The following is a 26,029-nucleotide window of genomic DNA, read 5'->3' as shown; positions in this document are numbered from 1 at the left end:
GTTTTTGATTTATATTAGGGCAATATAAATATTTTTGCATAAAAAAATCGTTAAAATTGAACTAGTTAATTTGGAAGATAATCTGAAATTTAAAAAAAAACGGTTCTATTAGAAGGATTTTTAAAATTTTTTACTTTTCATGAGAAGATAGACCTTATTTTAAAACTTATCCTTGATTTTTTTTAATAAAAATAGTCGGCACCCTTTTTGGAAATTAAACTTCTCCTAAATTGGCAGGTATATGAAAAATTTAATTTAGGCGAAAATTTTTAATTGGAGTCCAATTCAGTAAAAGTACGGGCTGCCCCATACACCCTATGTTTTTGGTATTAAAATTATTGTAAAATCAAACGAAAAATTGCTAATTTACTTTTAAAATTGGTTAAAGTTCCTTAAGAATTTAACATTTGGGTTATTTAAACCTCCTGTTAATAAGAAAATTGACCGATTCTACACAGAAAATTTTGAAAAAAAAACTTGAATTAAAAGAACAATTAAAACTTGGATTTTCAACAGCAGAAGATTTTTTTGTTGCAAATCTTAAAGATGAAATCGTTTTCTCAAACTTATATGTATAAAAATCAAAAATCATACAAAAAGTCCTTAGATATTTTACTATAAAAAATAAAAACTAACATTATTTCTATTGATTTGTTAGAACTTTCATTTTTTCTTTCTTAACAAATGCAAATCTCCGTTCTATAATCCTGCAAAAAGATAAAAATAAAATCTCATTTCCTTTTCCTTTCAATTGTTCAATTTTATACCAAACATAAACACAATAACCAACTATGAAGAAGGTATTTTAAATGAAATTTTCTTTTATAAATACACCTTATTTGTAGACATTCCTTCAACAAACCAAAAGGACTTTTTTTATATTAACTTGTCAAGGTACTTCCATTTCAATTGTTATTTCAATATTTTGTATATTTTTTTGTTTGTTGTATCTTTCATTTGTATCTGAAAAACTATGTAGGCACAATGTAAATGTCATCTTCAGTCACTTCCGACTCTGGGTCAGATGAGAAAAAAAAGGACCTTCTGTTCGGTTTTAACAGAGACAGCTTTTTTCCTTCGATTCACTTGTTAAATCGAAGAAAACAAAAATTATTGGTTCTTCCGTGAAAAAAAAGATGTTGCGGTACATCAAATAATATAAATGGTGATAAAGGTGAAATAGAATAGGATTTTGACATCGTCCTTGAACAATGAAAAATCCAAGTAGCAGCGGTGTTTGTGGACATTTTCTTTCTCTAACTTCGTTTCGGAAGAATTAGTTTTACGGTTGAATAAAGACAATTTGAAAATTCGCAGAAATTCGATGATTTACATAGAATTTACCGATATTTTTTTTTTTCGTTGAAAAAAAAAAAATTTTTTATGTCCTTGAGTTAGCGAACTATAAATTCACATTGGATCATTGAAATCAAATAAAGAAAAGCCTAATTAATAGAAAAACCTTTTAAAATATTAGAATAAGGATAAGTGAAAATAATTGAACCAGAAAACCAAGCCTTTTTTTCCTTCGAAATTGAGTATGGACCGTTAAACTTAATATAGGGTTAATGAACGAACTCCTACCGACCAAAACTCTCAAGACTCTGGCAAAAAAAAAAAAAAAAAAAAACACCCAAGAAAAGATGAAAAAACACAACACCCTTAAAAGGAGCCTCACCACGACATCGTCATTTTCTATTGTGATGTGCTTAATCAGGCCAACAATTGTTATTCCGCAAACGAAGACTTTGTGTGAGGTGTGAGAGTTGGAGGAGTGTGATGCCGGCATTTTGTGTGCCTTTTCAACGGTTCTAGGAAATAATATCGTAGACGTGTATAATACGAGAACGTCATGGACTCGCAACCTATTTATAGGCTACATCATCATCATTGTTGTTGGTGAAACAAAAATCAATTCATAGAGAGAGAGAAAAAGAGAAATTAAGAGAGAGAGAGAGAGTAAACTTTCTCTCACTTATCCCCAGGATAAATGGTGTCATAACATTACTCGTTGGCAAGTTGCCTTTTGAAAGCTTTTTTTGCGAAGCTTAACTTTTGTGTGTTAGAGAAGCATTTAACAATTGTTGCGTTTTATTATGTGAACATCGTAAAAATTATTGTTTTACTGTTATTGTCATAAAGGGATTGATGCGGGTTATTTTTTTTTCAATACAAAAAAAAGGATAATATAATAAGAAGCTCTTTTCTCTGTTTGCCAAAAATATTATAACAACATTATTTGAAGCTTTTAGATGTTACGCATAACCTTGTTCAGTTTTATGTGATTTTTTTTGTTGATATATTTCGATTTTTTGTATTGTTTTTATTTTGGAAAGAAACCAAAAGTATTGGCATAAATATTCCGCTTTGGTCATTTGAAAGGAAATTTATTACGATACGGGGGCTTGTTAGAATTGGATTCGATGACCAATTTTTGTGCCCTAGATTATTTATATTATTTTGATGTGATTTTTATTATTTTTGCAGGAGATCTTTGAAGAGTTAGTTATTTTATTGAGTTATACTCACGAGTATGTAGATGCTTCACTTTTAATGGTTTAATATAAAAAATACCATGGGTTGAAATAATTTTTGTTATACATATACAAGTTTTAATATACATAAATGAAAATATTGATGAATGTATATTACGTTAAAAAAAAATTAATAAGTTTAAAGTCCCTTCTGATAGTCAAAAAAAACTTTTCAAAAAAATGTTACACATACGTCACAGTGACCGTTCAATGTAATAGAATATTGCTGATTAAAACAATGAAATCAAATTTTTGATCTTTATTTAAATTATTATTATTATTTTTCTAACATCAGGTTACATCATGAAGTTCATCCAAATAAACTGTATTGTGGATGCAAGACCGCCCTTTAAATGTTTGACTGCTTAAAAACCAATACAAAATATCTTTTAATTGAAATTAAGTCTTTATTTATTAAGGTTTTTGTAATACCTCTCATTATTATAAAAAAAAAAAAGGTTGTCTGTAAAGCCGGTTTACGGACGATGATTTTACGTGATAACGTGTCGTAAGAAAACAGGTCGTGTGATTTTAAAATGAGTCAATTGAAGCGTTTATTTATTTCAAACAATCATAATTTACAACAAAAAGATAAAAAATATTACCTTTTTTCTTTTCTCATTATATTATTTTTTTTATTTTAAAAGCTTACAAAAAAATATACATTTAAAAAGCCAAATATTTCTTCTAAATAATCAAACCATTTTTAAATTTTTACAATGCGCAAAAACTATTAAAATAATTTACTAAAAACAATCATTTCTTATGAAAAAAGTGAAAAAATCATTTCCATCACCCAAAAATTCATTTTTTTGATTTAACAACCTATAATAAATTTTATACTACCTGAAAGATTTTTGCTTCAGCTCAAAATATATATATCGATCATGTCTATTAGGCATCTACAAAAAGAGATAGAATTTTTTGAACTCGATCAATTTTCATCAAAAAAAAAAGCAAAAAAAAACATATATTTTTATGTTCTCACGCTACTGAATCAATTTTTTTTTTGACAAACTATAAAAAATTTTATATCATGTAAAAGCTTATAATTTCACCTTTCATATGACGTTTCAATCTTATTTCTGCAATGCCTAGAAAAAGAGTTAGAATTTTTTAAAGCCAACCATGTCGAAATTCCAAACTGAGATTACGGTACTTCCCACGATGGTGGCTGTTCATGATCAACAGATCTCCACGACAGGTGTTTTGAGGTATTTCGCAAGTTTTTTTTAATTTAACATTGTGTAGTTTGTAGTGAATGTACAGTAATGTGTTATATACCAAATGAAAGGTAACATCATCAGGATGCTCAATAAATTAAATTAAATCAAATTTGTATTTGCTTTAGATCAAAAGATAGAACCTGTTGAATAATAAAACTTTATTTTACCTTTATCTCAAAATTATTATTATCTATCTACAATATAAATTTCATTTATTTATCTGTTGTAGAAAAAAAGATAAAAATAAAAAACTGTTAAAAAGCTAACTTGCGACAAAAAAAAACTTGTTTTTCCCGTTACTCGGTCAAAAACCATTTTGAAATACCTATTTTTTGTACTTGTAGAGACTTAAAAAAAATCCGTATCAGACCCCTAAATTTTTTTTTTATTATCTTTCGAATGACGTTTTTCAAATTGTCAAAAAAAAAATCCCCTACCTATAATCCCTACTTTGTCAAAGGTCTACCTCATGTTTTAGTTTTAGAAAACTATTAATAGCTTGGTTTTGAATTTTTTTTTAAATTTTTTCAATACAATTTTCAATCTTGCAAGAAATTTATCTATTGATTAAAAAAAAATTCATCTCTTTACATTGTCGCGTTTAGAAAATAGCCAAATTTTTGAAATTTTGTTTTACCCCTATTTACCCTATTAAAAGATAGAATTTTTTTTAAAATCCTTTAAATGTATTTAACTTTAGGTTATTATCTTTCAAATAAGCTATAGAAGATTTGTTTATCTCTAATAGTTTATTTTTAATTTTTAATTGAAAGTGCAAGAGTGGAGGTAGAAAATGGCGTCACTTTTTTGTGGTGGCTGCCATGGTTCATCGATTTATAAGACGTTATCACGTCAAAAAAAAAAAAAAAAAAAAAAAACCATCTGCAAAAAAAATTTAACCTAATGTAACCAGGTCCCAGAGCCCATTAAATTTTTAACAGCTGAAAATTTTGTATTCACAAAATTTTACACGGGGTTAACTATTTAACGCAATTCACACACGGCCTTAAGTTTAAAAATCGAGTTCCTGAAAAGCGGTAATCGATAAGAAACTTCGCAAAAAAATTAATGTTATAATGCAGCAGAACTTTTTATATAATTTCATAATTTGATATAATTTTTTATATGATAATTATTTATTTTTAACCTAAAAAAAAATAAATACTTTCATATATTTTATCCTAGTATACTAAATATGTAATTTTTTTAAGAAATGGCTCAAATGATAATATTTCTTTTTTTGATATTAAGTCCCTTTGGGCACTTCCTGCGCTAAAATTCTAAAATTGTCAAATTTTTAGAGTTGGAATGAAATCTTCTCAAAAACAACGCCAATTAAAAAAAAATATATTGAACTCAAAAATTCTTCTTCCTCTATTCAATCGATTTTTATTTATGCTGGAAAGAAGACCTGCAAGCAAAGCAAATTGATGGACAAAGAATTATTGCAATTACTGAAGGTAAACGAAAAGTCGGGTTTTCTATCCCTACATCTAGATTTTGCAAGGGAAATGGAATGTTTCGTTTCGTATTGAGTTCAAAAAGCAATAAAAAAAAGTGTTAGATTTTTGACGCGAATTATTAAAATAAAATACATTCTGAAAAACTTCAAAAGATTGATATGGAAATAATTAATGTTTTTAGACTCTGGATTCATACACAGACCAACAAAATGATTAACTGACAGGAATTAAGTCTTTTTGTGTTAGTTCTTAAAAAAAACATATTTTTAAAAATTCCTAAACATAATTTTTTTGTACCTACTTAATCTAAGTATGGTAACTTGCTCATCACAAAAAATAAATTATGTTCAATAAAATCTTAAATAGTTCAATCAAAAACTATACCTCACAAAATTAATAAATTAAAAGGGAATTCAATTCAAATGATCAAAATTATTTATTTTTTTCAATCTAAAAAAAAAAAAACAAACAATTTCAAATGACGTATGCACAAATCCAAAAAAAAAAACGAATTGATATTTCGTCTGCAAAATTAATAATTCTTTCAACTTATTAAAGTTTAATTTAAGCCTGGAAATGTATACATATAATACGTAATCTCTTTGAAGTGCTCCCCATAAAAATGTTTATGCAATCCGTCAAGTATTTCAAACATATAACGCGTTACAATGTCTAAACCATATGTTCTTTCTTTCTTTCGTTTTTTCCACTTTAATATTTCGCTTGCTTGCCGGCCTTCGATTTTGGTTATAAAAAAAACAACTTAAAAAACTTGAAGAATATTTCAAAAATATTCCAAAAAAACTTATTCCTTTATCGAAATTTCTCCCCTCCACCGATCAACCCACCCTCTCCCCTATCAAAACACAAACAATTTCATTATTATTTTCTCTCATAAAAATAAGACTCAAAAGGTGAAATATACCATAACGTGCCAATGTACATCAGCCAGAGCACATGCGACTCCCCTTTCGCCACACAACACAAAAATAGATTCCTTATTTTTTCCGAATCAAAATCGTGTGAGCAATGGTGTCACAGGGTGGGGCTGAGGTAGAGAGGCCACTGAACGCTATTGTAAAGAGCTTTTTAGTATTTTCTCCAACTTTCGTATACTCTCCGAATTTCTACAATGACGTCATATTAGGGTGGAGAAAAAAAATTCAGAATTCTATATAATATATTTTTGGCACTCAAGCCGGTACAGAATATTTCGTCGTTTTCTCGACATCATCGAAAGGAATCAGTTTAATATACACGTCCGTACGAAGTAGACCAGTTTTTTTAGTTCAATTTATTGCCGCTGTCATCGTTTTGCCGTTGCCGTCGCTGTTCGGACATCATTTGGTGTTTTTTTTTTTCGATTTTTCGCTTCCTTGGATAGAAGGATATCAGTTCATAGCATATGCGAAAAAAATTAAAAGGGTGCTAGAAATTTACAGCCAACCTCTCTTTTCCGTTTGAGAGGTTTTGAAAGAAATTTTTTAAAAATCAAATAAAATTCGAAAAATAAAAAAATGGAATCCTTGCTTCCTTCCGCTAGGAAATAAATAAAATTTCCCATCAAAAAACGATTGCCACCGTTTTTCCATCATCGATTGATTGTTTGCGCGGGAAATTAATAAAAAAAAAATATTATCGTGGTTTCATCAAGTAGTGAACGAAACGTAACGAAACGAAAATAGTTCAGCAAAAAAGGTCCTTCCATCAGCAGGACGACAACACAAAAAGCTTGTAAGAGCAAAAAAAAAGTGAAATAATTACTTCAGCAACTACTGCAGTTAGTAGGAGTAGTAGTTTTTGTTGTTGTTGCTGGTGGTGGTGATTGTCGTTGTCGTTGTCGTTAAAATTGTCGTCGTTGTAGTCGAAAATACGAGTACTCAGTGAAGTGAAGCAGAACGTGGTGCTTATGGCCTGTCATTAAGGCTGGACCATTTTTTTTTTTTTCTTTACTCTCTCGTCCTTTGTTATTGTTTTCTGTTGTTTTTTTTTTTTTTTGTTCTTTACTGAGTTTTTACTGTTCACTGGTCCTTACTTTAATCAATATCCTTTAAACCCCTCAATTATAAGCATAAGTGAAAAAAGGAAGCTTGGATGGGAAGGTGGTCGTTTCGATATAATACATTTGACCGAAAGATGATATAATTTTGATGGCGAACGAAAATTAAGCAAAAAAAAGGAGATAATCCTTTACAATACCTAGATAATAAACGATAAATAAATCTTCCGGTCATTGGTCTCATATTCAGAAGGAGATTCAGGATTACACACATTCGTTCTTTAACATAAGAAAAAGTCCTTTTGTTGTAAGTAAAAAAAAAATTTACTTCTATATCGAAATCAAAAATCCATGTAAGTCGCATGTTGGATTAGGATTAGCAAGGCCATTGTTAGTTATGAATAGGCTTTTTATTGCAAAGCCCTATATAGTGTCTTCTAGGAGTGGAACTGTAGATTGTACATCAACATCATAATCGTTTTCTCAAGAAGTCATCGAATCAGGTAGATGTTTTTTTGAGGTTTTTTTGATTTCGATATCTTGATGTATATTTTTTCTATGCAGGATATGTTTGAGTGTTCTTTCAATGGGACTCTAGAGACAAATTTTGTTTCATTTATTTAAGAATTAGAACTTACATAGAAAAACAACAACATTAGCTATGACTATGATTTTTTGCTTTCATGTTTACTCTGGGGGATGTTTGATGGACTGTTGGGGTTTTCTTTTGTTTGTTTTTTTTTTTTTTTAAGGCAATTTTATTCTTTTGAATTGGTCCCCAGGTGGTTGATAGGTATGTATATAGCACACAAACACTTGTTGTAATGGTTTAATATTAGAAAGGGATTTTAAAATGGAAGGTCTCAAAAAAAGGTCTTAAAAATCCATAATCAGGAGATAACATTGTTTTTGGAAAATCTTTTTTAAATTTAATGAACATTCTTTAATCAGATAAAGCAGTGTTTAAAACAAAGCATCAAAAATTTTTTAAAACTTCTATTATGTTAACTTATAAGCAAAATTAACAATTAAGGTTAGGAGCACACATGCGATATTCTATTTAAGGGAAAATTTCGAGATTATTGTCGCAAGAAATAATAATAATTATAATAATGCAGACACTTTAATTTTTTGTCACGAAACTATTAACGCATATGCCATTAATTTATCGCATTAAAAAATTAATCAGAATTAACAAAATTACCTCAAAAACGAAACGAACACATTTTTTTAGGTTATCACGGAAACCTGACGTGATAGAGCAAAATAGACTTCGAATCTGGCTTCAGCGACCCGAAAAACATATAATTAACATAGTCGCACTCCCAGATTAAAAAAAAAATTTTCGAGACTGTAACATTTTTGAGGTTATCTTGAAACTCTCAAATAAAATTTGTGTGATAAAAAAATCTTTGGTTTCAGATATTGTTTAAGAATAAGTCGGATATTTAAAAAGTGTTTTGTGGTAAAAATCTAATAACAATAAGTAATAATAGTTTTAACAAATATCGTTTATAAAAATTGAAAAAACCCATTAAAAAAATCAAGTTAATCAAAAAGTTATTCAAATTCATATCATACCTAACTCATAACATGAAATGCATACATTTTCCATGGTACTATTTCTAATGAATTCTTTTTTTTTTTTTCTAAAAAAAAAACACCCTTTAATTGAAATCACTTTGTGCTCATATTTTATTATTTTTTTCTAAAGAATATTTAATATCCGTAGAAAACCAATCATGGTACATCAAATTTAAAAGTTTGTTGTATTTTTGCCTTTGAAAAAACGTACAAAATTATAAAAAAAAATTTTTTAGCAACTTGAGCACTAAAGACAAGTTCGTTCGACTCAATCGTGCATTTTTTTTTAACGCCCATGCAACAATTTTTAAGTATTAATTTACACCAGCTGTCCCCCTCAACTGGTATAAAACGTTTTACTAGGAAACGAAGACAAAAACTAGTCTCATCGTTGAATCTTTATTAGGACCTAGATATTCTTATTCGTATATCATATTCATTATTTTATAGTACAGGTAAAATAGTACATAAAATCAAAAAAAGTCTATAAAAAAAAGTTGGGTGGAAGGGTGTTTTTTTCGAAGAGACAGTAAAATCTGTAATTGGTCCCAAAAAGCCAAGGATTCGCGTAAAACGTGTTAGAACTTATTTATAAATGTTTAATTTGTCATCAAAACCATAAATAAAATGGATCATTGGCTTTTTGGGACCAAATGCAGATTTTACTGTCTCTTCGAAAAAAACACCCTTTCACCAAAATTTTTTTATGAAAACTCTTTATTCTTGCTTTCTATCCCAAAATCAATGTTTGTACCAAATTTCTTTAGGGTGACCCATCATTTTTGTTTTCACTCAAAAAAACACCCTGTTAACCATGATATTTTTATAGACACTTAAAATTCTTGTTTCTTATCTTAAAAGTAACATAATTGCTAAATTTCAATAGGGTGCCACTAATATTGCTCTAGTATTTCACACTTTTTCAAATAAACCCATATTTTCTTTACTTCTAAAAAAAACACCCTTTCACATAAAAAAAATGTATAGACTTACATTATTCGTAGTTCCCATGGGAAAGAGAACATATTTAATGAATTTCGTAAGGGTACCATTTATACCATTGATTTTATCGAACTTATCGCGGATTTTTCCCTATTTCCCAAAAAAAAAACACCCTTTTACCTAAAATATTTGTATAGGCTTTTTGAGTTCTTGCTCTCTGTTATAAATGAAACATTTTTACCAATTTTCATTTGTGTAACAATTTTTTCCCAGTTTTTGTGGTACTAATTCCGAATTTCATCATTTCTTGAAAAAAAAAAAACACCCTTTCACTCAAAATAATTTTTTACTTTTTATAGATTCTTAATTCTTATACCAACCAAAACTATTTCACCAAGTTTTAAAAATAAATAAAATATAAGTTAGCTGTTATGATACCTTTCTCACACACAACTTAACCTATCAAAAAAACACCCTTTCATTCAAAATATTTTTAAAAACTTTATGAATCCTTTGTCCCTGTTTTATCTTAAACCTTCATCCCAAATTTTGTCAGTGTAGCATGTTTTTCACATGGGTTTCGGTTATATTTTACCTGTTGAAGTCAAAAAACAAGCACCCTTGTTTTCAATCGGCTATAACTTCTCTTAAAGCAATCGTATTGACTTTATTTTTATGTCATTAGATTCAGCATCAAAAAATACCTTGAAAACATGTGTCATATGATGATATTCAACAAACAATTTTTTTCAGTATATTTTTGACCTTCAACCCCTCCCTCTTGTCCGCGAAAAAACACCTTTCCAACCAACTTTTTGCCAAGTTCCATGAGTGGAACAATTTTTTTTTTTTATAAATGCCTATTTTACCTGTAATATTATTATAATATACTTTTTTGAAAAAAAAAAAAAAAAAAATAGACCCTAAGCAGTTATTGTTGACAGATATCATTACTGGTAATGAAACAGGGACCTACAAAATTTTAAATACCACTGTTCGGTAAAACAAAAAATGTCATCTGAAAAATCTACCTATTTTCAAATTTTAGGGACTTTTTATTGGATGTACGAGAAAAATCACATACCTGTTATAATAATTGCAAATATAATGTTTTTGTGGAATATTTGGTCATAACTCATAAGTTCATTAAAAAGAGCCGATTTTAATGACTGATTCATTATTTGAAACAAAAATAATTACTAAATTATTGTATGCCTAAATATGTTAGCGAATTTTCATAGAGATAATTAAGGTGAAATAATGGAATAAAGTTCAAGTGTTATGTATCTACTAAAGATCATAACTTCAGAAAAAAAAAAGAAAATGGAATTTAAGTCGATTAGTCAATTGTTAAAATTTTAACTCAAAAGACTAAAAAATTTTGTAAACAAAAAACAAAACAATGACATAAAAATATATATTTAAATATTTTAAATATAAAATTAATAGTTTAATAGTTTTTTTTTTTTACAAATTTCAAGTGTACGCAGTATATTAGTCCAGTTATTCAAACATTTTGGATTCAATCTCAGGCTATAAATTTAGCCACTAAAATCACTAAAATTAATAAAAATTTTGCGTTATTGCACTTTTAAGGAAAACTATAATTTTATTGTTATACCTAATTATGTTTTAAGTGAAACATTAAAAAACTTTTTATAACACAAATTAGAACTTGGTGGTAACACACACAAGTTGTTGTTCATTCAAAACCTTCAATACAAAGTTTTTATGGTAATTGATAGTAAAGTTATCGAAATTGTTGCTAATAAAAAAAAAAAATCCAAGAAAAAGGATTTAGCCCAGGGAAATTAGTCAAAATATGGGCATGAAATCGCATTTTTCGCGGGACAAAATTTTTTTCATTGAATGTGTTCGGGTGGTTGTCCTTATCATAAAAGTCAATTTGTTGGGAAAATTGGAGGTTGGGAACAGCCGCCATCTTGGAAAAGAGATTGGTATCGTTTTTAATGGAAAGCTCCATTGTTATTCATTTTAACAAAAACTGACAAAGGTAAGACTTATTAACAATAAAATTATCTAAAAAATGATATACAAAACAATTCCGTGAGTTGATTAAATAAAATTTTATAGTTGGTCAAAGTGCGTGTTTGTATCGCAAGGTTGGGGCAAAATGACATTTGTTCATATATCTGACGAACTTTTGATTTGTGTGGATAAGTCTTCAAAAATGAATTATAGTATTTATAATTACCTATAAAATGAGACCACAATCGTTATTGTAACCATCATATTGTAGAAGTAATCTAACTCCGAAACTCTCCATGTACCAGTCAAAAGTGAGAAAAAAGCTAGTTTTTTGCTAATAGGCCGAGCAAATTTTGGGAGTAGAGGTACAACCAAAATATAAGTACGCAGTTTTGCAGCCATACGCGTCTTAATATCGATTTCAAATGTCTGACAACTCTCATTTTGTGTTTTATATGGTTTTCGGGGGGTTAAATAACTTAAGTTTTCCACTTAATGTGAATGGGCTAAATTTATACTATTTCCAATTATAAATATAAAATCTGATGCTCTATCATTTTTCCTAAATCTGGACACCTCAATCTCTGCGATCGGGTTAATAGAACTCACGATATAAGCTTTTTTAACTAACCATATCACGCTTTTCAATTCAAATAAACAAACAAAATCTAAACAAAAAAGCCTCTAAAACATAATCGCATCAACGGCTTATATCTTGAGTTCTATTGGTCACATCGTCAAGATTGGGGTGTCTAGATCTAGGAAAAATAATAAAGCACCAGCTTGTATATTTATAATTTCAAAAAGTATAAATTTAGCCCATTCACATTAAGTGGAAAACTTAAGTTATTTAACCCCCCGAAAACCATATAAAACACAAAATGAGAGTTGTCAGACATTTGAAATCGATATTAAGACGCGTATGGCTGCAAAACTGCGTACTTACATATATTTTGGTTGTACCTCTACTCCCAAAATTTGCTCGGCCTATTAGCAAAAAACTAGCTTTTTTCTCACTTTTGACTGGTACATGGAGAGTTTCGGAGTTAGATTACTTCTACAATATGATGGTTACAATAACGATTGTGGTCTCATTTTATAGATAATTATAAATACTATAATTCATTTTTGAAGAATTATCCAAACAAATCAAAAGTTCGTCAGATATATGAACAAATGTCATTTTGCCCCAACCTTGCGATACAAACACGCACTTTGACCAACTATAAAATTTTATTTAATCAACTCACGGAATTGTTTTGTATATCATTTTTTAGATAATTTTATTGTTAATAAGTCTTACCTTTGTCAGTTTTTGTTAAAATGAATAACAATAGAGCTTTCCATTAAAAACGATACCAATCTCTTTTCCAAGATGGCGGCTGTTCCCAACCTCCAATTTTCCCAACAAATTGACTTTTATGATAAGGACAACCACCCGAACACATGCCATAAAAAAAATTTTGTCCCGCGAAAAATGCGATTTAATTTACTAATTTCCCTGGGCTATTATAATAGCTCGAAACGTATTTTTTATTATTTTAGCAAAATTCGCACAAAATTTATCTTTTTTCTTTATTTATTTATAGAATGAATCCCTTAAGTGTGCCAAACTTCGATAATTTTGATTAGAAATGATCATATTAATGATTTTTGACCCATAAAGCACCTTTGTGCAACGTTTAATTTTTTTTATTGCAGCAATCCTATCGTATTTTTAATAATATTTTAAGAGGTCACTCGGGCGTATGTGGAACTAAAAAAGTGATAGGTTAGTTATTGGCATATCACTTTCAATCACTGTTTTATTTATACACAAAAACAAATTAAGTATTATAGAGAAAATTACCACAGATTGATGTCTTAACCATATTTCCGTACTTTTTACGTTTTCCCTTCAAGAGACTATTGAAATGTTTATACAAATTAGTAATTTTTATATGAGGAAAAAACAATTTTCAAAACTCTCTTAACTATTTAATGGACTAAACGGTTACAATAAAACCTTATACCATTTCTCACATGTGCCTCCGACTTATTTCAGTATTACTTAGCATGAACTGATGAACTGTTTTGCTCAAATCATCCTACACATAATTTCTTCGTTAACAAAATTCCTATTTATTTATAATTGGCTTAAACGCCTTAAAGGCATTCTTCCACTTCTGAAAAAAAAAACTTATTACACTTGACAAAACCGTTTAACACCGTCTTAAAAAATAACCAACAAAAAAAAAGGTCCTCGATTTCCGTAATTCGAATTAATATTTCCTATTTTTTTTTTTTGTGAAAGAAATTCAAGTGTAATACCTTTCAAGGTACATTTAATTTAACAATTTTATCTGTGAAACAGGAAGGATGTATATATGTACATTATATCTTCTGTATATCACGGCCATCAATTTTTTTTTTCTCTTACTTTAAACGTAGATAGATAAGGTAGGTATATAAACATACTTATCGTTCTATCTATAGATATGCATGAATGTACATACCGCAACCAAATTATCTTTGAAAAAAGCATCCTTTTTGAAATAAGCTGCTTACCGGATACAAAAGAAAAGAAAAAAAAACAAATTTTGTCTGTCTTGTTGTCATTTTCTTCCTTTTTTTTGGAATACGAAGGCGAAGGTTAAAATTGCGTTGAGCTTATTCCAAATACCAAGGACTTTATTTTTTGATTTCGTTTTTAGGTAAATTTTTTGAATTGGATTTGGTGACGAATTTTATTTGATTTTTAAAAAATTTTTTTTTTTCGAAATCCTTTTTCTTGCAAAAATACATGCCAGGATATGAATTCACCTTTATTTCATTCTTGGATTCAGGATAATCCATTGAATGAGAAAAAAATCGTTCAATTATATTTTTCGTCAAAAAAAAAAAACTCCTTTAAAGTCTATCAATGTTTCTTTGAGTAACACTGCAACACTAACTCTTGTACTATAACAGACATTTACACTTTTTCAAGTTAAATATCTCTTTAAATTTTAAATCGTTTTTCCAATATTAAAATCCATTGGGATTCAAATTCATTTGAATCGAAGTAATCCTTTATTTAAATTGACATACTTTTCACGGAATTCCTTTTCCGTATCACAAATATGTTTTTTTGTTAAGATACAATATTATACACACTCTGCATAGAAATGTACTGAATTGGTATATGAATGCACCGAGGACATGTTGTCATGTTGAAAAAGTGCCAAAAACTCCATTAGGCTAAAAACGGAAATGACAATAATTTACGAGAACTGCAATGTCCTTAATATGGATTTTTTATTTGTTTATTTATCTATGTACCTACCCCCGTATTTATAAACGTTGTATAACTTTATACAACTGTTTAAATTTGGAAAATGTGATCAAAAACCTTGTTTATTGTTGTCTTATAGCTGTCAAAATTATACACAAGAATAGATTGTCTTAACCGCGAATAATGTGATTATTATTTTTATTAAATGAAGCATATTTCCAACAATTTAAAAAAAGTTATGCAGTGTATAAGTAGACAAAAATCTAATAAATACGACTGCTAATGTCTCCATAAAATATTTTTTCCTGAAAATAAATTTAGTTTTTGTTGATATATTTAAGATTTAAATTACTTTTATTGAATTTATACTATGTACAGTAAAGTATTTGACATTCTTTAAGAGACACAAATTCCAAATTTCTAAAATCAATATTTTCATTGTTTTTGATTGCAATTTGATTTGGGTTATTTCGATTAGAACCAATTTATTACTGTGTAACTCTGGGCATTCTAATAATACATAGGAATAATGTTGGTTTTTCAGTTTGGGCAGAATAATATCCGACAGGTTAATTTCCTTGCAAAATATTGAATCATATTTATGTTATCACAATTTGAAAGGTAAATATGTTTAAGTTTAAATGTTTTGCAGTTGTGTGTTGTGTACAAACTTAGTTTTTAAAAAATGTATGTTTATTAGACTGATTCAAAAAAAATTTTTTTTTTTTTTGTTCAAAGCATTGTTGAAAATATTGTTGGAAATGACGAAAAAAAAATACTGTACAAGTTTCAGCCCTTAATGTTAACATTTAGTACCGCCGCATTGCAATTTTCTATTTCCCATACGATTTGTATGGGAAAGATTGTGTATTTGTGTTTAGAATTTTGTATCTTTTTAATGGTTCATCCAAAAGGCTTGACAAAATCATTTTCTTTTATAAAATTGTCCGCTCTACAAAAAAGCTCTTATTAATTTTTTTGATTTACCCCCGCGTTTCGAAGTTATTCAACTTTAAAATATAAAAAGTAATTTTTTCTCATTTTTTTTCCGATTTTTTGACGAAATTATTATGTTTTTCAAAAAATTTGGCAAAATTTTCGAATATTTGTATTCTATGTTGTGTTTTGGTTTCACAGACCCTTTTATATAACTCACACACCCCTAAAACTATCATATTAGATTTTTTCAATAAATTCGAATTATTCATTTTTTCAACTAAAAATTATTTTAATTAATTTTTCGCGTCCGTTTTTTTTTAATTTCATAAATGCAATCTTGTAGAGCGTTCAATTTTATACAAGAAAATGATTAAATCTAGCCTTTTTGATGAACCATTAAAAAGATACAAAATTCTAAACACAAATACACAATCTTTCCCATACAAATCGTATGGAAAATAGAAAATTGCGATGCGGCGGTACTAAATGTTAACATTAAGGGCTGAAACTTTTACAGTATTTTTTTTTCGTCATTTCCAACAATATTTTCAACAATGCTTTGAACAAAAGAAAAAAAAATTTTTTTTGAATCAGTCTATTGTTTATAATAAATTATATAGACTGAATTCACTTTCAAAACCTACTGGGTATTTATAAAATATATTTTTGCAATCGCACGAATTTGGTTATGCATAAAGACAGATTGGTAAATTTTGAAGATTAAAGTTCGCATACAATTTGGATGGAGAATAGAAAACGCTATGAGAATTGTACTATATTAGTTGAAGGGTAAATAAAATTAAACTTGCTTAATTTGTTGGTCAATTTTTAAAGGTAATAATACTCTGGTCACGGTGGCGTATGAGCAACTTTTATTGCTATATAAATTTGTTAATATTATGTTTTGAAATTATACGAAATATTTGTCAAAGCAGTAAAAAAGAAATAATTTTGAGACGTGATAAGTTCTTATACAACTTATTGAAAAAATTGATTTTCTTAAAAATATTTTTTTAAGGTATTTTTGTTTAGAAAAATAATAAAACAATTTTTATTAGAAGACAATGCAAAAACCATAATTCTTATTTTGAAAGTACTGCCTTAAAGACCAGCCCAAAAGAAGTTTTATCAAAAACGGAAGCAACCGAAAAAATGTGTATTTAGAATTGATTTAACAATAAAAGAGCTTTTTTCTGATTTTTTTAACTTTTTTTGTTTTAACAATTACAAAACTTGTATTGTATTACTTGCGATATAGGTACTATAGGCAAGTTTAGGATTCGTAAAAAAAATCGAACTCGAGATAACAATTTTACATGACATTACGATGATGGAGAATGCCAAAAAAGTGGTTCCGGCAATTCTGTCTGTCTGTCTGTCCGTCTGTAAGTACCTGGAACTGCAGCCTAAACTAATGGACCGATTTTCTTCAAACTTGGTAGTTAGCAGTTTTTGGTGATTCATTAGAGGAGAAATTGAAATTTTTGTTTTATGAGCAAAACTAACGGTACCTGCCATATAACGGAAATAGAAAAGTTAATATTTTTCAAAAACGGCTCTAACGATTTTGATTAAAATTTTTGTGTATATTATTACACATAAGATAAAATTTTTGAAATAAAAAAATATTTTTTGTACCGTTATTAACGGTACATGTCATAGAACGGTTTTTTTTTATTTATGAATATCTCGTACAAGACTAACCCGATTTCAGCGAATATTTTTATACAAAAGCGTTCAAGTAAAGGTAATACAAAAATTTTAGAAAATTTTCAAAAAACACATTTTTGGATTTTTAAAAAATATTTCAAAATTTATTTTTGAAAAATCAATTTTGGGTTTGTGAAAAATTTTGAAATTTCGTTTTTATGTGTAAACTTATTATTTCCTCAAAATGGCATACTCATATTTTTTTTTGAAAAATGTTAGAAAATTTGTATATATAAAAAATTATTTTTTTAAAAAACGGCTCTAACGATTTTGAAAATTTTTTTTCTAAAAATTCCTTTTTATACAAGAAAAAAATGATAAAAATAATTTTCGTGTGCAAACAAGGAGTAAAAATTTCAAAAACCTGCAATCACAGGATTTCCTCTTACTTATAGCATATATTTTGTTGCTACTTTGATACTTTTACTTTTCATATTTTTCCGATATATTCAAATGTTCTGTACAAAAGCTTTCAAACAGACTAAGATGTAAATTTAAAAGAAAGAACGTACAGTACATATTTGGATTAAAAAAAAAATCATGTGTGCAATTCACACGTAGTAGAAGTGAAACCTTTAAAAATCATTTTTCTTGGAAAAAAAATAAAATAGCAAAAAATCTACCTTTTTTTTATTCTATCACCTTTAAATCCATGTTTTTTATATAACAACCTATACAAATTTTATAAATAATTTCAAAACAGGTGTTTTGAGGTATTTTTCAAGTTTTTCAATTTAAGATTGTGTAACTTGTAGAGCACTTACCGTTATGTGTGATATATCAAATGCAAGGTAATATTAACAGCATGCGTATTAAAGTAAAATAAAATGTTTGTGTGCTCTAGATCAAAAGATATAACGTGTTTTGAAAAAGAGCATCTTTTAACCGTTATCTCAAGATATTGAATATCTACAGCATAAATTTCATTTAGGGGAAGTGGGGGCAAGGCAGCCCACTTAGTGTTTGACTGTTTTTATCCATTAAGTTTAATGTTTTTTGGAGAAACTCTCATTATTATATATAAAAAAAATACTGAACAAAAGATAATACGTTTTGAAAAAACATCAAACAAAAAACCGTCTTGCCCCCACATGGGGATAAGACCGCCCTATCAAATTTTGTTGACAGAAAGACCGTTTCTATTCTTTTAAATGTAATAATAAAACAATTATGCTATATTTTCATTAGTTCTCACTCCAGCACAAGCTTTTTGGTACCATTTGGTACACATTTAATCCAACAATACTTTGGATTGGATCAAGAAAACAGTTGCAGATAGAAGGTACAAATACAATCTGCAAAGTCCTCTTCATCAGAATCATCAATTACAGTATTGTTTGGCGCCTGTTGCTAAGCTCTTTGGAAGATTTAACGGTGAACTTCTTTTTTCACATTGTTTAAGCTACCATAGCTTTCAATTTCGCCCATGGGCGGTCTCGCCCCAGTCATATCATATTTGCTGTTCTGTATTATTTTTTTTTTTAATTTATCTTTATGACTCCTTCTTTTTAATATTCACTTTCTATTATAAAAAAAGGAAAAGTTAAAAATTTTAATTATTTCAGTGTCAAAAATACAACTGACTTTTCACTTGAACGATAACAATTTGATGAAAAATCACAAAATTTACCGTAACTCTTCGGGGTCTTAACCGAAATTGCTAAAACTTACAGACGTGATCGATCGTACCAAAGGGCACCTATTTTATACTGCAAGTGTTGCCAATTTTACTTTTTTTAATACAACATAGTACGAAAACCGTCTTGCCCCCATAGGTGGTCTTGCCCTATCTATCTATTAAAACAAAAAAGTTAAAATCAATAGATTTTTCCTGTCACTTTTTCGTTTCATCTTGTTTCAAATCACTCTATGATACTAAAGAAGTTTTCACTTCAAAAAATTCATTTTTGAAAAATTAGTTTCGAAAACGTGTTGATAATTTGTTTGAAATATTGGTTTCAGAGAGTTATTAATATAATTATTAAAAAAAAAGAGCATAGCAATTTAAACAAATAGTTAAAGAATTGTAATAAACAAAAATTAATTGTGGGCGGAGGAAGAAAAATTGATACTCTGTTGCAAGGTATGGAATTTTGGAAATTTCACAAAACCTGCATTTAATCGAAAACCCTATCAAATGATTTGGGATGAGCAATTTACCAAATTCTGGGTGTAACAAAACTTTTTCAATTCTTAAGAAATGTTCCTCAAAAGAGAGTACAAATTTGTTGGTACAATATAAAAAGAAGCTTTAAGAAAAATTTTCTAATTTAAATTAGGTAAATCTGAACGTTCTAATAATACGTTTCATCAATCTTATCTATATAGAAACTCGAAATTTAAACTCAAACCACATTTCCAACTCTTAATTTAACATATACAATTTTTACAATCGTCAACAATTTCTACAAAAATTTCCATCACTTACTAACAATCCTTATCTTATAAAACTTCCCTCAAGCATTATTTTAACTTGCATTAATCTGTCTGTTTTTCTGTTTAAACTCTTTTCTCTGCAATTAACAAACAATATAACCGATATCTAGCTCAAGGCACACCTTAACACTCATCTAGTAGAAGAAAACTTCAAGTAAATATCTCTCTCGGTATTATCATAACTTGAAAGTGAATACCCTCACAGAAACGCCCCAAGAAACACGCACGCACATCATATATGCCATCATGAACAAAATAATTGTTTTACAACGCCAACATCCATCTCAAGTGTCTTATTCTAGAGAAACTATACTTACATCCTGACTGCATGCTGCAATTCCTCTTCTTTTCTTAGATGCATACGAGAGATATAAATATGTAAGGATATAACATTTTCAGATACAAAATATTAAAATACTAGCTGACCCGGCGGACTTCGTTCCGCCATTTCTTGTATTTATTTCTAATGTTCGACTCTGTAATTGTTTAATTTTCAAATGAAAAAGAGGATCAAAACTTGAAGAGTTCATAAAATGAGTTTAAAAATATTCACTTTTAAACTTTTAGCAAAAGTGGCCTATGCAAAATACTCATGCATGCGCATAACTAAAACCTATATTTTCTATTAGTTTGAGATTTTTTGCAGGCTTTTAAAAATTCAAAAAAATTAAAAAAAACTACTCAAAAATGTTCCTAAAAATGAGTTGTTTTTCAAAAACTCATATTTCAAAATGAAGTGCCTATGAAAAAAATCCGTTTGAGACACCTAATTTTTTTTTTTTAAGTATCGTTCCAATGGTGTAACTCTTATTTCTGTAAAAAAATTTCCCTACCTGTAATAAGACTTTTGTCGAATGTCAACCACATGTTTTCACTACAACTTAATTTTGAATTTTTTTAGAATTTTTTCAATTCGTTTTTCAACCTTAAAAATAAATTTATCTGTCATTTAAAAAAAAATTCAACTCTCTTCACCTTACCGTTTATAAAATAGCCTCGTTTTTCAATATCGTGTTACCTCTTTTTACCCTATAAAATCATTAATTTTTTAGCCTTAAACCATCTACTGTTATTCCCCTTTGATTAAAAAAAAAATAAGAAAAATAAGTCAGCCGGTGTTGCCGGTTTATATACCTATAAGATAGCAAGACCCCCGACCGATTCGCAGGGCGTTAAAAAAACTGTTTTTTTTTTTTAATTTTTTTGTATATGTATGTATTTTATTGATTATTTTTTACTCTAATGCTTTTTTATAAACTATATTTTTGGTTTTTCCTTGGTTGGTCGTATAAATGAATAAGGCTGATGGCTTACCAACACGTGAACAACCAACATAAAGTTGACCATGGGAGAAAACTGGATGTTCCAAATGTATACCACAGATTTCAAGGGTTTGGCCTTGAGATTTATTAACGGTCATACCAAAAGCGACACGAACAGGCAACTGCAAACGCTTAAATTCAAAAGCCAAATCAGATGGAATCATTGGTATTCGTGGTATTAAAACATGTTCGCCCTTAAATTTACCAGTTAAAATTGTTGCTTCTATTAGATTTTTCATTAAACGTTTCACTACCAATCTGGTGCCATTGCATAATCTTGGATGATTAAGATTTCTCAGCATAATAATTGGAATACCAACTTTTAATTTCAAATAATGTGGTGGAATTCCTGGTAGATCCAATGAATTTAAAAATTCAGTTGGATAGTTTACGACTTCATCCGGATTCGTGACGGTATCGATAGATTTGTAAATTACAATTTCACCTGGTATTTTGTTCAGAATTTCCTCATTGATACTTATAACATCCTTATTTGTACATGCCAATATACATCTTTGACTTAACCAATCATAGTTTTGATAATTATTTACAATATTAGGAAACACACTTTGTATTAGCGCAGCATTCGATTCTGATAACGAACAAAAATTATTTGGGAATGTTATTTGACCATCAATATCAAGAGGCAGTTCACCATTTCCAATTTTCAATAATTGCTTGGAAAATTCTGCCGCTGTTGGATCATTTTGCAATAACACTCTTACATTTTCGTTGAGAGAAAGTGTTTTCACATACTTCCACAATGTTGAAGATTTCAAGCTAGCATTTAATTCGTCAGCAGCAGTAGATCGAGGAATAACCGGGAGTGTTTGCCTGAAATCTCCAGCAAATAACACCAATGCACCACCAAAAAGACGATTATTACCTCTCAAATCTTGTAATGTACGATTGAATGCTTCTAAAGATTTTTTGTGCGCCATGGTACATTCGTCCCAGATAATAAGTTTACACTGCTGCAATACTTTTGCCATTCCGGATCTCTTTGAAATGTTACATGTTGGCAATTCCAAAATATGAACATTTAAAGGCAATTTTAGAGCCGAATGAGCTGTTCGACCACCATCCAATAATGTTGCTGCAATTCCAGACGATGCAAGCGCTAACGCTATGTCTTTGTTCATTCTCACAGCAGCCAAAAACAATGATAGTAAAAATGTTTTACCGGTTCCACCAGGAGCATCCAAAAAATAAAATCCACCATTTCCAGCACTAACTTCGTCCATGATTTTAAAGTAAGCTTCCTTTTGTTTTTCATTCAATAATGGAACATTTCTTTGAACATATTGATCTAATGTATTTGCATCATAATTTCGTTCACGATCTAAATCCAAATTGAAAGTGCCATGCATTGCACGATCAGGTGAAATCATACCTACTTGTGATAGAAGTTTATTTGACATTGCTAAACACAAATCTTCAATCATAATTAATGCTTCGTTATGAATTTCTGGTGTAAAATCCAATTGTGGATTCATTCTTAGACGACGAACTGTATGTAAAATATCTTCTGACAAATGATCACAATGATTTGCCCATAGCTCTCGTGGATTCGACGGACTACATGCAGATATTATAATTGCAAATAAAGTACGCATTTGATATGGATTTGCCGCAAGAGCAGCATCTTGTAATGTATTATTCCAATGTTGGTCATCTTCCAGTAAATTTAAACGCCGGCATGCTTCACGATATGTAGGACATAAATACCCATCAACTGTTCGTAAATCTGCAAAAGATGTTGGCCCACGAACATTTATTAATAGTAAACGCAAAAAATAACATTCCTCAGTATTTGGATGGACCGTATAAATGCGGCCAATAGCATCCGTTTGAAATATATCAATGTGACCATCAACTCGATTTCCTTGTTTACGTTTTTGAAAATTTTTATTTGATGCTTGCCAGGTATAATATTGAGGAACCTCTGAATATAATAATGTTCTTGCAAATTGATCAGATGAACTTAAATTAAAAAATGCGGTTAATGTTGTTTCCGGTGGGCTTTCTGCTCTTACTTCCGCATTTTCAGGAGTGTAATAGACTCGTTGCCCATTTTCAAGATGGACAGACAAATGAAGAACAGTTGGATACCTATCATGAATCGGAAATGAAAAAATATGCCATACTGCTTCATTACTACTAATATATCTGCCCATTTGATATTGATCAATTTCATCATTTTTGTTCTGATTTGGAACACCAAAAACGGCCATATCGCTCCCCTTGTTTATATATTTACAAATATATTTTATAGATTTTACAGAATTACAAATTTCAACATTTATATGCGCCTTAAATGTTTTAGACAACAGAGGCGAATATGGTACAATCCAACGATTATCAATTTCGATTTCTTGATTATTAACTCTCAAACGAAATGATTGTCCACTGTCATTTATTGCGCGACGACGATATAATGGATAACCGTCATGACCAGTGATTGTTTGTTGAACCAATTCTTTAGGAAATCGCTTAGAACAATTGCCATCAATCATACACTGTGATTGAGGGTTTAAAACGCCACATGGTCCATGGATCATGTTCTTAGTCACAATTTCAAACAATTCAGGGTCAAGGGTTTTATCCGGAATTTCAGCAGATACAACAATATCAATTTGATCTGTTGTGATTTTTGTGACAAACCATATCAAAATATGGGCATGAGGCAAACCTCTCTTTTGCCATTCAATAGAGTACATCCAGCAACGAACACCACCAAAAACTTTATGTTTCACAATAAAATCCATTAACGATCTTAGCTTTTGTCTAAACACACGCGCTGTTATATCATGTCGATCAATCGGTCTTTGCCCTAAAAGCAAATGGTCTCTTATTTCTTTCCATTGCGGATTGCAAGTATATGTTATAAATAAATCTGGCCGACCATCACGTCGTACATAAGTCATACCATCCTGGGCGTATTCATGCATGTGACGTGGGCTACCGATGTGTGATGATGGCAAAATAACTAATTGGCCAATATCATTTAAATTTCCATCATTGTGGACAGCATCACGTAAATGAATATATTCTTCACGGCGCAATTTTTGCTGATTAAATCTGAGGTAATTTAAACGTTCCGTTTCAATTTTCGCATACATATCGACTACGTTTTTTTTGTTTTTTTTTTTTGAAGTTATACTTCTTATGGGAGGGTGGGTATGAAAATTTACTTTTTGACAAGAATGTCAAAGGGATTATGACGCGATCACCCTGGGTAGCAGGGCTGTCGTTTCACCTTTAGAGTAGGCAGTACTTTAGTATTTAAAAATGCAGTACGCCGTAGTACGGCAAACATAAAACACACAACACGTTGCAAGTTACATGTTTCATGTGGCAAGTTGCATGTGGCAAGTCGTATGTGGCAAGTTGCATGTGGCAAGTTGTATGTGGCAAGTTGTGTGTGGCAAGTTGCATGTGGTAATTTCCATGTGGCAAGTTGCCAGGGTTGCAAAAAGCTCACATTTCAGCTCAGCTCACAGCTCAGCTCAAATTTGAGCTAGGTACCATAGCTAAGCTCATTTGAGCTGAGCTGAAAGTGAGCTGAGCTGAAAGTGAGAGCCCCAACTTCCAACGCATATATCTCGGAATTTTGAAGAAAATGAAAAAAATTTTTTTGATGCCAAAAGGTAGCGAGGACTCTAACCTACATTTGGGTACAACTCCCATCCCTGTAGGTGCACGCGTTCTCAAACCGGGTGAACTTAAAGGTAAAAAAAAAGTTAAGCCCGATTCTGAAAAAATAGGTATGATGTGGCGGTTTAACATGGAAGATGATTTTTTAAAAATCTGAGAATGTGCAAAGCGTAGGCCCATGACACAAGCTATCATTTGGCATCACTCCCAAAAATTGCTCTCAAGCCGTTTAGCTTCCAGGAGCGTTCAAAGATTCGGGGATTTTTCGAAAAAAAATGTTACCCCAACTTTCAAACGCGATTTTCTCGGAATTTTGAAAAAAATCGAAAAACCGGATTATACCACCATCGGCTAGCTGAGAATATAAGCTTTCATATGGCACCACTCCCCTGTCTCTAGATCAAAGCGTTCCAACGCCTATATCGCGGAATTTTGAAGAAAATGAAAATAAAATTTTTGATGCCAAAAGATAGCGGGGACTCTAACCTACATTTGGATACAACTTCCATCCCTGTAGGTAAACGCGTTCTCAAACCGGGAGAACTTAAAAGTAAAAAAAAATTAGGCACGATTCTGATAAAATAGGCATGATGTGGCGGTTTAACATGGAAGGCAATTTTTTAAAAATCTGATAATGTGCAAAGCGTAGGCCCATGACACAAGCTATCATTTGGCATCACTCCCAAAAATTGCTCTCAAGCGGTTTAGCTTCCAGGAGCGTTCAAAGATTCGGGAATTTTTCGGAAAAAAAAATTACCCCAACTTTCAAAACCGATTTTCTCGGAATTTTGAAAAAAGTCGAAAAACCGGATTCTACCGGAATTTTTTTTTATGATAAAAAAAGAAATATTTTACTAAAAAAATAGAAATATATTTACTATCAAAAACACCAAGAGAAAAGATCACGAAAAATTATCTGTCTTATTTATAAAAATATCTATGTGTTAAAATAATTCCATTAATAACTAGAACCAA

At 29.7% G+C, this 26,029-nt stretch overlaps 3 protein-coding genes across 4 annotated transcripts in view; 2 read left to right on the top strand and 1 right to left on the bottom strand.

Annotated features, from left to right (window-relative positions):
* The window catches only part of LOC129906626 (glycogenin-1-like), a 172,535-nt gene that overhangs the window by 101,490 nt on the left and 45,016 nt on the right, over window positions 1–26,029 (top strand). The window lies entirely within an intron of this gene.
* The window catches only part of LOC129906631 (GTP-binding protein RAD), a 191,974-nt gene continuing 172,410 nt past the window's right edge, over window positions 6,466–26,029 (top strand). The window contains exon 1 of one of the 2 annotated variants that reach the window (XM_055982453.1): window positions 6,466–7,529. The gene's annotated coding sequence lies outside the window, so the exon portion shown is untranslated. The remainder of the gene's footprint in view (window positions 7,530–26,029) is intronic. The other variant, XM_055982454.1, reaches the window with a different exon arrangement.
* LOC129911312 (uncharacterized) lies at window positions 16,779–24,519 on the bottom strand. Its single transcript, XM_055989065.1, has 2 exons — window positions 21,390–24,519; window positions 16,779–16,807 (listed from the first exon to the last, which is right to left on the bottom strand). The coding sequence occupies exons 1-2, from the start codon at window positions 24,517–24,519 to the stop codon at window positions 16,779–16,781; spliced, it is 3,159 nt and encodes a 1,052-aa protein (XP_055845040.1).

The sequence above is a fragment of the Episyrphus balteatus genome, chromosome 1 (assembly GCF_945859705.1).
Source record: "Episyrphus balteatus chromosome 1, idEpiBalt1.1, whole genome shotgun sequence".
Taxonomy (NCBI): domain Eukaryota; kingdom Metazoa; phylum Arthropoda; class Insecta; order Diptera; family Syrphidae; genus Episyrphus; species Episyrphus balteatus.
The sequence above is the reverse complement of the archived record's forward strand: the minus strand, read 5'-3'. Positions and strand labels throughout refer to the sequence as shown.